This window comes from Beta vulgaris, chromosome 7 (assembly GCF_026745355.1).
Source record: "Beta vulgaris subsp. vulgaris cultivar EL10 chromosome 7, EL10.2, whole genome shotgun sequence".
Taxonomy (NCBI): Eukaryota; Viridiplantae; Streptophyta; class Magnoliopsida; order Caryophyllales; family Amaranthaceae; genus Beta; species Beta vulgaris.
The window spans coordinates 52,320,380-52,332,550 of NC_079208.1; the positions used below are offsets into that span (position 1 = coordinate 52,320,380).

Consider the following 12,171-nt stretch of genomic DNA (forward strand, 5'->3'; position numbering starts at 1 on the left):
AAAAGTCATTTACCAAACATGGCCAATATTTGAATAATATATATTAAAATTAATCTAACAAAATCTCATATAAATATAATTATTCTTAAGTACAAATCACAAAAAATAGTTAAAATAATGTATATCAATAACGTTAAAAATCAAAATAAATAAATTAATAAAAATTAGAGGGAGTATCTAACAATTATCCCCCATTAATAATCTTGCTTAACAAGTATCCAGCTGGTGCATCTCGTTGGCCCCCCAAAGTATCCAGCTAAAATCCCAAAATACACCCCTTTATAGGGTCCACAAATTTTCAATAAAATTAAAACAAATAAACAATAATCCTTCTATATATACACCCAACTTCCTTTACTACATTTTCAATTTATCATCCCACCATTTATAATTTCCAACATTCTCTCTCTACCTCTTTCTCTCTCTACAATTCTCCATCACACAAAAAAAAAAACAACCTTCAAAAACAAAAATGGCGAAGGCAGGAAAACTAACGAAGTTAAGATCAGCACTTAAAAAGATGAACTCTTTTGGTAAGCTACGACGCGAGAACAGCGTAAACTGTACACCTGCACCATCTGATGAGTGCCACGTGTCCAATCATAATAATATTGGACTTCACACTGTGTACGTAGGAAAATCTTTACGACGTTATCAGGTAACATCAGAAGTACTTGATCACCCTCTGATTAAAGAGCTTGTTGATAAATCAGACGGCTGTGATGATCACACCACAGTTATTGGTTGTGAGGTTGTTTTATTTGAACATTTGCTTTGGATGTTGCAAAATATTGACTCACAATCTGAGTCTTTGGAAGATTTAGTTGGATTTTATGCTTATTAATTTTTATGTTGCAATTTTTATATTTGCTTCATTTTTCGAGAGAAAATCCCATTTAATTAAATGGGGTTTTTTTTTTTTTTTTTGGTAGAGTGTAGGTTGTATATTGTATTATATGATCAATTTTACTTGCTTGAAGAAATTCTTTTTTTATAAGAGAATGAGAGATTGAAGCTTTAGGCATATAAAAGGATTAGATTGAAAAAGAAGAAAAAAAAATAGTATAAAAAAATCCAAAAATAAGTTTGGATTTTTGTTATTAAGTAGAGTGATTATTATTGATAAAAGAATTGTATTGCTACCATGTTGTTAGCATTATTATTTGTATCCAAAATTGATCAATTGAAATAATATAATATCATTTTTGTGATTTATTAGCTTCTATATATGTATTAAATTGACTATTTTTGGTAGTGATCTTATTCCTATATATGAATACAACAATGTAGGACATATGTCCTTTTCTAATACAATGCACAATTGGATACAATTTATTTCCTTGTCTAAGAGTGTATGCCCTCTTATGCACATTTGCTTCTAATAATATCTAACATCCGTTTTTCAACCGTTGATTTAAGAAATGGACTAAAAAGGGAAAGAAAGTATTATATATCATCAAATTCGAGGATGGCGGAGATGTCTTGGACGAAAATATGTACATGAATATAATGGTCCTGAAAAAAAAAAAAAAAAAAAAACGCAAGCTGTAACTTGTAAGTATGCATGTATCGTACTAAGCTAGTCTTTAATCTTGATGATTTAGTGGTAAGGAGTTCAACCTGTTACATACGTGGAGGTGGAGCTCACATGTTCAATTTTTCACGAGGGACACTCTAATTAAGCTGGAGCACTCCCGCACAGTATAACCATGGTCCATGCATAGTATATATGTATATCCTCCCCCACTTTCAAAGTGTATGCACTCTGACTGAGCCGCGAGCACTCTTGAATAGTATAACTTAGGTCCATGTCATATATATAATCTTCTCCCAAAGTGTCTTTAGTGGGGATTGAACTCTCAATCTTGAAACTAGAAGGTTCTTTCTTTATCATTATGCCAAGTTTAGCTTGATGACTGAAGAAACATACGTATTCAAGATTTCTTTTTCTAATTTCATGTTAGTACGATGTCATAGTATACTTTCTTTGTTATTTTATAATCTCGTTTTTAATTATACTATTCATATACTAACTTTGACATTTTTTCTAATGCATATAGAATAAAAAAGTTACTATGTTACGTTATATATTGTTGCATTATATATTCAATATTATATTTTTGAAATGTCAACATTTTATAACTTTAATGAATTAGGAGGGGTAAAGATATTATTAGTGAAAATACTGTATTAACAAGTATAAAAGTTAAAACGTCGTAATTATAAAAGGGAGGAAGAAGTATATCACTAAAAATTGATGAAAAAAATAGATCTAATTCACTAATTGAGCGACATGGCATGCAACAAAAATCATTAAATGAATACATCATACAGACTATTATGAGTATTCAAGTACTATGATGGTAAATTTTGCAATCAAAGACAGTTGCCTTACGTCTAAGGAGCATAAGACAACTACCATTTCATCAAATTATTATATTGTATTCTTCTAATAATGTTTTCTCACATTAAACTTATCATGACAATGATTGTTGTTACTCCAATACCAACTAGTAATCGCTATCTTTCTTATGAACCCAACTACCTATGTTTCGTAGCAGTCTATCTTTCATCAGTCATCATACTAGTGTTAATGTTTCGAGAGGAACTAGTGTTCGTTGTTCGGATAACATTAACTGTCCGATCGATATATAAGAGACTATAGATATGGTAGTAATGATTAAATTTTATACATGATCTATCACCATTTTTATTTACAGGACGTATTCATAATATACATTCAAATTATATCGTCAATGTGATAACCAAGGATCGATTCTTGGTTCCAATGGTATGACTCCTTATACTCAAATTTTGGTGAAAGTAAAATTATAATGGAAAGAAAAGGGGTTTAGGGCTTGTTGGACCTCTTGATGAGTGACCCTGTATCGAGACAGTTTAGAATGTAATACTTCCTCCGTTTTTTTTTAGATGTTACACTTTCTATTTTAGGAAGTTTTAAATTAGATGTTACACTTTTATTTTGGGTAATAAGTTCTCTCTATCTCTCTCCTATCACATGTTCACATGGGACCCTATTGTTTTTTCATTCTCTCTATCTCTCTCCTCTCCAAAAATCACCTAGAAGTCCGTGATTTGAAAAGTGTAACATCTAATAAAAAACGGAGGAAGTATTTAATTCTAGACGAAAAGGGTAAAATAAGGGTTATTTACTCCACGCAAAATGAACTAGGCTAAGAATGGCCGGCAACATGCGCAGAGCATAGCACTAGATACATCAGAATTACAGTGGACAAAGACAAGGCTGGAGGAGCAATGACTAATGAAGTAGCCCGCAGCTGGGATCCTCGCCCACCACTTCTTGAAGAAAAGAGTAAGGACTAAGGACCAATAATTAAGTTTTTATACCATTGATAGGACCACTTTCCCTTTCGTTTTCAATATAGGCATATTCACATATAGTTGCATGTGGTCTATTCTGTCACAGTCTCCATCACTCAAATTTGTGAAAGCAAACAATGTGATTCAACTCAGTTGGCCCTGGATAAGCCCCGGTCCCCTTTCTAAAGTCAAGTAGAACACTCTCATCAACTATTACTCCATTCGTTTCACATTAATTACTCTAATTCTTATTTATAGAAATAGTTTAACTTAGTTGCGCAACATATAATATTTTTTTAAAACTTTTTCTCATAAGTTAAACCTTACATTTATCAATCAAGGAAAGATTGATAGAAACAATTTAAACTATGGACATTCGGCTATTTTCGGTTAATCTCATGGATCCAACAATAATTATTTATTGTTTATCAAAATGATCTCAGTTGATTGGTCACTGGTTTAACCCTTTATATTTTAAAAAAGAAATATTTAACCAATTTCCCCCTCTTTTTCTCTCTTCCCTCTTTCCTCCCATGCCACCCACTAGTAGCGTCAAATGCCAGACCCCGATGCTACATGCCTCAATGCAAATTTGGGAGAAATGTTTTGCGTCAAATTAGGATATTAAGCTATTTGCGTCGGAGGGCAACGTGCGACGCACATGATCCTTGAGTGTGTGCTCCTATCTATATGACGCACATTATCAACGCCCGACGCACATGATCCTTGAGCGTGTGCTCCTATCTATACGACGCAAGTTATCCTACCATTCATATTCTGTGATTATTTGCGTCAGATGTTGATTTGGATCTGATGCAAAGCGTCTCTTCCGGAGCATTTGTGTCAGGTTTTCATGCATTCGACGCAAATTACCAGTTTTCTAATAGTGACCCTTCCTCCTCCTCCTGTAGGAAAAGGTAGTGGAGAAAGAGTGATGTCAGGAGAACGAAAATATGGTGGTAAAAGTGGTGGTTGTGATTGAGATATGGTGGCTAGAATGGTGGGGATTATTTTACCTGTTTTAGCAGATTCATAAATTGTAAGGACTATTTTATAAACAATGAGCAATAGTTACAAGGATATACTTCATTAATCAAAAGTTGGAATTAAAAATTGTGAAACGCTCATAGTTGGAACTATTCTTGTCAATTTTTCCTTCAATCAATTCTTTCTTTCTCTATCTATTCGATCACTTCCCTTAAAAATTGTGCTTAAAGCAAATATATGATCAATGAATACCTAGAATAAAGAAAGTATTTTTTCATTCACGTTGTCTAAAATGCGTTTGATCAATAAGATCAACCCCCTAACAAAACTCCCCCACAATTTATAGTACATTTAACCTTTTTTTAGTTAAATTTTGTTTATCAATAGTTAATAATACAAGGTAGGAAATCATTTGCATTTACTTATTTTAAATAAAAGAGCATGAAACGTGGGGTGTCTATTGAGATTATGATATAGACTGAGATTAATTTCATGTATGCAGTAGAATTGGTGTATTTCATCCTGTTTAATGGCTGTAATTTTGTAGCTCTTTTACAGCTGTAATCTTCTTGTTTTTTAGTGATCCTAGGATGCTTGTATTAGGGACCACTTGGGTGATGTGTCTTTTGTCTTTTTGTACACATATCCCTAGGTTTATTGGAGTGCTGTGGCATATATACCCAGCACATTTTGGCTGCGCCGTTTTCATCACAAAATAGCGAGAAAGACTGGAAGCTAGTTGCTGTCCAGGGAGAGAAGTGTTGCAGTGAGATTTTTCTTAAAAGAGGTATATTTCACCAGAGAAGTGTTGCAGGAGTGCCTCAACAAAATGCCAGGGTTGAGAGGAAACATAGGTATCTTCTGGATACAGCTAGGGCACTCAAGCTCCATGCTGGGCTTCCTGATTATCTATGGGGTGAATGTATCCTCTCAGCCACTCATCTCATCAATCTGCTGCCTAGTCGTGTGATAAATTGGGAGACTCCCTACAAGAAGCTCATGAAAAAGGATGTTAACTATGATCACTTGAAGGTGATTGGATGCTTGTGTTATGCAAGCCCTCACAAAAAACCCACTGACAAGTTTGCTGCCAGGGGATTGAGATGCATCCTAATAGGGTACCCACATAATCAAAAGGGGTACAAGCTGTTAGATTTGCACAGCAAGAAAATATTTGTGAGTAGGGATGTGGTTTTTAAAGAACATATCTTTCCTTTTCTTTTAAAAAAAACTACTGATGATTTCAGTGATGTTTTAAGATATGATGAACTTTATAACAATGAAGATTCTGTTCCTATCATGACATTTCAGGTGAGTCAGCTGAACAGGAATCTCTACACACTGATGCTGTAGAGGAGGAGAACACAACAAGAGATTCAGAAGGAATTTCTGATGATAATGTTCATCAGCTTGTGGAAGAAAGGAGACCTCAGAGAGGGAGCCACCTACCCAAGAGATATCAGGATTTTATTCTTGACATGCCCAAGAGCAGGAGCAAGGTTCATGATGTCAATCTTATTGCAGCCAACCTTGTTGATTCATCTTATTATTCAGCAGATTATCTAGCTTCTCTTTGCAATGTTCTCAGTGTAAGAGAACCTAGTCACTATGAAGAAGCATGTCAAGATGAAGGATGGGTGAAGGCTATGGATTCAGAGATCCAGGCATTAGTAGATAATGCAACATGGGAAATGGTAGATCTCCCACCAGACAAGAAAGCTCTTGATAGTAAATGGGTATACAAGATTAAATTCACTCCTGAAGGGCATGTTGACAAACTAAAAGCAAGATTAGTGGCAAGAGGTGATAGACAGGTAGAAGGGAAGGATTACAAGCATACTTTTTCTCTTGTGGCTAAGTTTGCTAGTGTTAGGATTCTTATTGCTCTTGCTACTGCCTTAAGCTGGCCTTTGCACCAGCTAGACATTAACAATGCCTTCTTACATGGGCATTTAGATGAAGAGGTGTATTTGAAGCCTCCAAAAGGTTTTCAAGGTGGGAAGGAAGGACAAGTTTGCAGACTTAAGAAGAGTTTATATGGGCTCAAACAGGCATCTAGACAGTGGAATATTGAGCTCACTCAACACTTCCTTGCTCATGGTTACACTCAATCCAAGAGAGACTATTCCATGTTTACAAAGAAACATTCAGGTAAACAAACAATCATATTAGTCTATGTTGATGATTTACTCATCAGTGGAGATGATGATGTAGAGATTCAAAAGATTAAAGACAGCCTTGACAGTGCCTTCACTATTAAGGATCTTGGGGCAATTAGATATTTTTTAGGGATTGAGGTCTCTAGAACTTCCCAAGGAACTATGTTGAATCAAAGGAAATTCATCCTTGATATCCTTAAAGCACTGGGATGGAGTGTTGCAAACCAACCAAGTTCCCTTTTCCTAAGGGAATTAAACTGAGTACTGACACAGGTGATCTCATGGAAGATCCTGAATGTTACAGAAGAATAATTGGGAAGCTTCTCTACCTTAATTTAACAAGACCTGACATTTCATACAGTGTACAGCAATTAAGCCAATTCATGTCTACTCCTAGATTGCCCCATTTTCAGGCTGCTGTTCATGTTATAAAATATCTAGCAGGGACTCTAGATTGGGGTCTCTATTATGCTGCTCATCAACCTTTGCAACTCACAGCTTTTTGTGACTCAGACTGGGGAAGCTGTGCTTTCAGTGCTAGGTCTCTCACTGGCTACTGTATTTTCTTGGGAAACTCTTGTTTCTTGGAAGACCAAGAAGCAGAAAACTGTATCTAAGTCTTCAACCGAGGCAGAATATAGGTGTATGTCTCAAACTACCAGTGAAATAGTCTGGGTTCATGGACTTCTGGAAGACCTCTCTTTCTTCATACCTCAACCTATTGATCTTTTCTGTGACAACAAGTCAGCAAACCATCTTGCTTACAATCCCATTTTCCATGAAAGAACGAAGCATTTAAAAGTGGACTGTCATTATGTTCGAGAACACATTCAATATGGTTTTCTTAAGGTTCTTCACATCAAGTCTTTCTTCAACTGGCAGATATTATGACCAAATCTTTGAGTGAGACACAGCATAACCATTTATCATTCAAGTTGGGCATCGTGTCATCTGCTCCACCTTGAGAGGGGGGTATTGAGATTATGATATAGACTGAGATTAATTTCATGTATGCAGTAGAATTGGTGTATTTCATCCTGTTTAATGGCTGTAATTTTGTAGCTCTTTTACAGCTGTAATCTTCTTGTTTTTTAGTGATCCTAGGATGCTTGTATTAGGGACCACTTGGGTGATGTGTCTTTTGTCTTTTGTACACATATCCCTAGGTTTATTGGAGTGCTGTGGCATATATACCCAGCACATTTTGGCTGCGCCGTTTTCATCACAAAATAGCGAGAAAGACTGGAAGCTAGTTGCTGTCCAGGGAGAGAAACTTTGAATCTTTATTTTTTCTTTAGTGTCATTGTGTACTATGCTCTTAAACTATGTACTCCTCACCTTATTATGACTTATTCTAAGAAAAAGAAGTTAATGACTTATGAGTTATGACAAGTTAATTCTATGGCTAAGAAGTTTAGATAAGTTAAATTTTTAAAGCTAATGAATTCGCATAAGTTCATGATCGATAAGGATTATCCAAGTTTAAATCATAACGATTATAAGTTTGAATTAGCTATGTTCGGGACCAAAAAAGTAAGTAAATAAAAAAAAAGGACAATAACTTTTGATTAACTCTTTTTCTTTATCTTATATAAAGCAAGCGGGTAATGTGAATATCCATCTGTTAGCTCGTTGGAATTGTGTCTGTTACTCTGAAATTGTATGGCTCAATTCTTTTCCCCAAAGCATTAGTGCTTTGGGTGACATTGATTTTATATAGTACCCTCTCCCGGCTTTTTCTCTCAAAAATAATTAAGATACTAAGTTAAGTGAACATCAGGAGAATAGAAGCCAGCTTCTAATCATATATATAAAGATAATTTGTTAAAATTTTTGAATTTCTTACATTTGCTTTCATTATCGATCCTTGTTCTTTCAATTTAATCATACATGAAATTTGTCTATCAAATGATATAGCATTTAGTACTCCGATCCTACTAGTACATGAGTCCAAAAATTTATTTATTTTTGAATGGAGACGCAAAATAATTCTAATAAAGTTTGTAATTATATATATGGTGTAATGTCAAATGGTTTTTCAAAAGGTATAAATCGAAGTTAGGTTACCCTTCTCTCAAGACAGTAACCTAACGAATAAAGTAGAATAACATGATATGGTGTTAGATGTTTATGCTAAGTGTATAAGTGTAGAGAATAATTGTGTTAACCTTGAGTAGGTTAACCTGACATTCAATATATATAGTATTTTATACAAGCCTATAACTAGTTACAGACTATTCTATCCTTTTACATGTTATCTAATACTACTAATCAGTTGGTCTTGTAAGAGACCGTCTACTTTTAATTTAAAAGTAGGCGCGGCCCAAGCCCAATATTAAGAAGAGAATAGATCATATTTCTTAATATGGTGACTACTTTAATCTATTTAGTGACCATTTTAATCTATTTAGTGACCAGTTTAATCTATTCATTAATAACATTTTTTAATTCATTTAGTGACTGATTTAATCCATTTAGTGACTAGCTTAATCCATTTTGTAAGACTGACGGACTATTTTTAAAAATTGTTTGTTCTAATTCAAAATTTAGAAGGGAAATAAAAGAAGGAGAAGAGAATGGACGACTAGGATGGTGCAAGATACCTAAAAATAGTGTTAGGTTAGAGAGAAATTGAATGGGCTTCTTAGGAGAACTTAGGTTTGCATTGTCTAATTTTATATTAAAATTAGACCGTCTCTTTTAATAATTTTTGCTAATACTAAGTTACTTGTCCTCTGACATTTGATAAGTAAAGAGACTTTTTATCCTTGAGAAATTACTTGATTAGCCAAATTACAGACATGCATGTAGGTCTGCTCCCGATTAATGCCAAAGCATGAAAGAAGTATTGTCTACGAGATCACGAAACCTTCAAACATCTATCATAATCTAATTTATGATGTGCCCACCAATGATCAATGAAAAGCAGACATTTAAAGATCGAGGATATAAATTTTAAACAAACACCTAATTCGATTTATGATGTACCCACCAATTAAAGAAATGCAGACTTTTGTAAGGGTAGATAGATTTTCTATATATACCTGCTTTTAATTTCAAGTAAGATCACCACATGTTCCTTTTTCTCATGAAAAAACAATCTGAAGTGGAACACCCAAAAAAAACAGCTATAACAGAAAAAAGAAAAAGAAAAAAAAGCAATTCGTGAAAGTAGATAACTGGTGTCTGATGACCTTGAATTACTGTTTATGTTGAGCTCCAATAGGTAATTTGGTAGCATCAAGTGTATCATGGATTCATGGTGGGAGTAAGGAAAATTCTATCATTGTAATAAGTAAAGATGACACAGGACATTTCATGGTCTGAAATGATTTTAGATTTTAAAATAAGGGTTTGGGATCATTCTGATTATAGCAGGTAAAATAGACCCGTACCTGTTGATCCGGTGCGAAACCTTTTTTTTACCCAAAATAGAACCGAAACCCGAAATAACCCGACCCGAATTAAAAGAGACTCGAATATGACCCGAACTCGAATCTACCCGATCAAAAATTGATCCGATAATGATGACCTCAACCCAAATCCGACCCGAAAAGTTATCATCTCAGTTGCTTTTTACACAAATTTAAGGAAAATATTATCATGTAATACTATATTTACTCTCATTAGTCTTATATGTGTTTTATTTATTTGCAAGATTGGAAACCAAATCTAACCCAACCCAATAAGACCCGAAATATCACGGACCCGATATGAACCCTTATCCGAATGATCCCGACACGAACGTAACCCGGACACAAAGTTGACCCGATTATGATTCGGCCCGTACCTGACCCGTATAACCCGTTTACCACCTCTAATTCTGATCCGTTAGAATATTAGATATTTAGGCCGGGTTATTTTTATTATGACCATGATAGAAACATCGTTGCACTAATAGTGTTCATATATCAATTCATCTCTAATATGTTAGACGTACGATGTTGTCTTAAAAAAATCAAGCGCTCCATAAAAATGACTAAAGGCAAAATTTTCACAAATAATAATATATTTCATAATAAATCAATGAGAGGGATAATAATGTTTATTTGTTCCTTACCAAAAGGTAATAGGCTTTAATTTCGAATTTTGATGTGCTTGAAACAAACGCTTTACTACTATTAATGTAGAATAAAATGAGACGTTAAAACAGTTTATTTTAAATAGATGAAGTGACAATATTAGAAGAAAATGGGACGAAAATGAAACATTAGATGATATATACGAATACACAACTCAACCCAACCCTTTTATCTCTCCCCTTCATATATTCAATCGGGTGAATGTAACTATTGCTAAACTCGCAAATTAGATCCTACACCTTGCCCATGTGGCTGATTTTTAGCAGTATTTTTGAAAGTGGGCCAGCTTTTTCTCTCTCATCACGTGAAACAATTTTTTTATGTACAAATGCATATGGTTTGGTGTACAATAATATACGAGTGTACATTTGGGGATTTTCAGTGATCAAAGCAATGACCATCTATACATTGTGATTTTATTGAATTTTGGTATGAGACTGTAATTATACATATTGAATTTCATTAGTGAACAAACATCAAACACACCAGTGTACAAAGATTGGAAATTACTACTCACTTGACATATTTCGGTATGGGACTGTAATTGTACATATTGAATTTCATTAGTGAACAAACATCAACACACCCAGTGTATAAAGATTGCAAATTACTCACTTGACATCAACTTCATGAATTGAGTTACTTTCAGCTGGGGTATTGTCATTGTACATTTTGATTTTATTAATGAACAACCACGAAGCCAGAAATGTACAAGGAGGTTGAGTGTGGAAAAGAGAGAAGTGGTGGATTTCGGTATGAGGCTGGAATTGTACATATTGAATTTCATTAGTGAACAAACATCAACACACCCAGTGTACAAAGATTGCAAATTACTCACTTGACATCAGCTTCAGGAATTGGGTTACTTTCAGCTGGGGGCTGTCATTGTACATTTTGATTTTGTTAATGAACAACCACGAAGCTAAGAATGTACAAAGAGGTTGAGTGTGGAAAAGAGAGAAGTGGTGAACAGTATATGGGGGACATCAAATCAGTTATTAAATGGTGAACAATAACTGTCAAATCAATTACTTTTTGTATTTTTGACATGTACACTAGATGTAATGGGAATATACATTAGCTGTTATATCAATTACTTTTTTGCATGTTGAATGATGCGTTTCATTTTTCTTGCCATGTGTTTTGGAGCTGGTGTAGGATGCTCATCCTACACCTTGGTCCAAGATCTACTAATTGTTGCTAAATTACCCACACTGACTAAACGAGGCCTGATAAAACTATATCAGATATAGGCAGCTTTGCCTATATCATGGGCAATTTTGTCATTTCAAATAATTTAGTAAGATGGAATGCAAAAGCAAGGGAATGGGGTATTCCCCCTCATTCCATAAGTTAGTTCAATCTCTCTCCTCAACCTCACTCCTCAACCTCAGTCATCATCACACCCACCGGAACCGGAAGGTTTGAAGCCGGAATTCGCCGGAAAATTCGCGGAAAGAGGCGTAACTGTGTTTTTTCGTGAATTGAAGGTATGTTTAATTACTTGAAAATTGTGTGGTTTACATCATGAAATTTCTTGGGTTTTTTTAAATTTCGTGGGGTTTAATTCATGAAAATTGCATGTTAAAGTTCTAAACATG

General features: G+C 34.5%; 2 protein-coding genes across 2 annotated transcripts; both read left to right on the forward strand.

Moving 5' to 3' along the window:
- The first annotated feature begins 329 nt into the window (after positions 1–329).
- LOC130592228 (auxin-responsive protein SAUR78) lies at positions 330–1,215 on the forward strand. The gene has a single exon (XM_057396441.1). The coding sequence runs from the start codon at positions 473–475 to the stop codon at positions 842–844; it is 372 nt and encodes a 123-aa protein (XP_057252424.1). The 5' UTR covers positions 330–472; the 3' UTR covers positions 845–1,215.
- A 3,606-nt stretch (positions 1,216–4,821) lies between these two features.
- LOC104900399 (hypothetical protein) lies at positions 4,822–7,379 on the forward strand. Its single transcript, XM_057390866.1, has 4 exons — positions 4,822–4,864; positions 4,982–5,509; positions 5,641–6,626; positions 6,987–7,379. Exons 1-4 carry the CDS (start codon positions 4,822–4,824, stop codon positions 7,377–7,379), a joined length of 1,950 nt encoding a protein of 649 aa, XP_057246849.1.
- Positions 7,380–12,171: the final 4,792 nt, after the last annotated feature.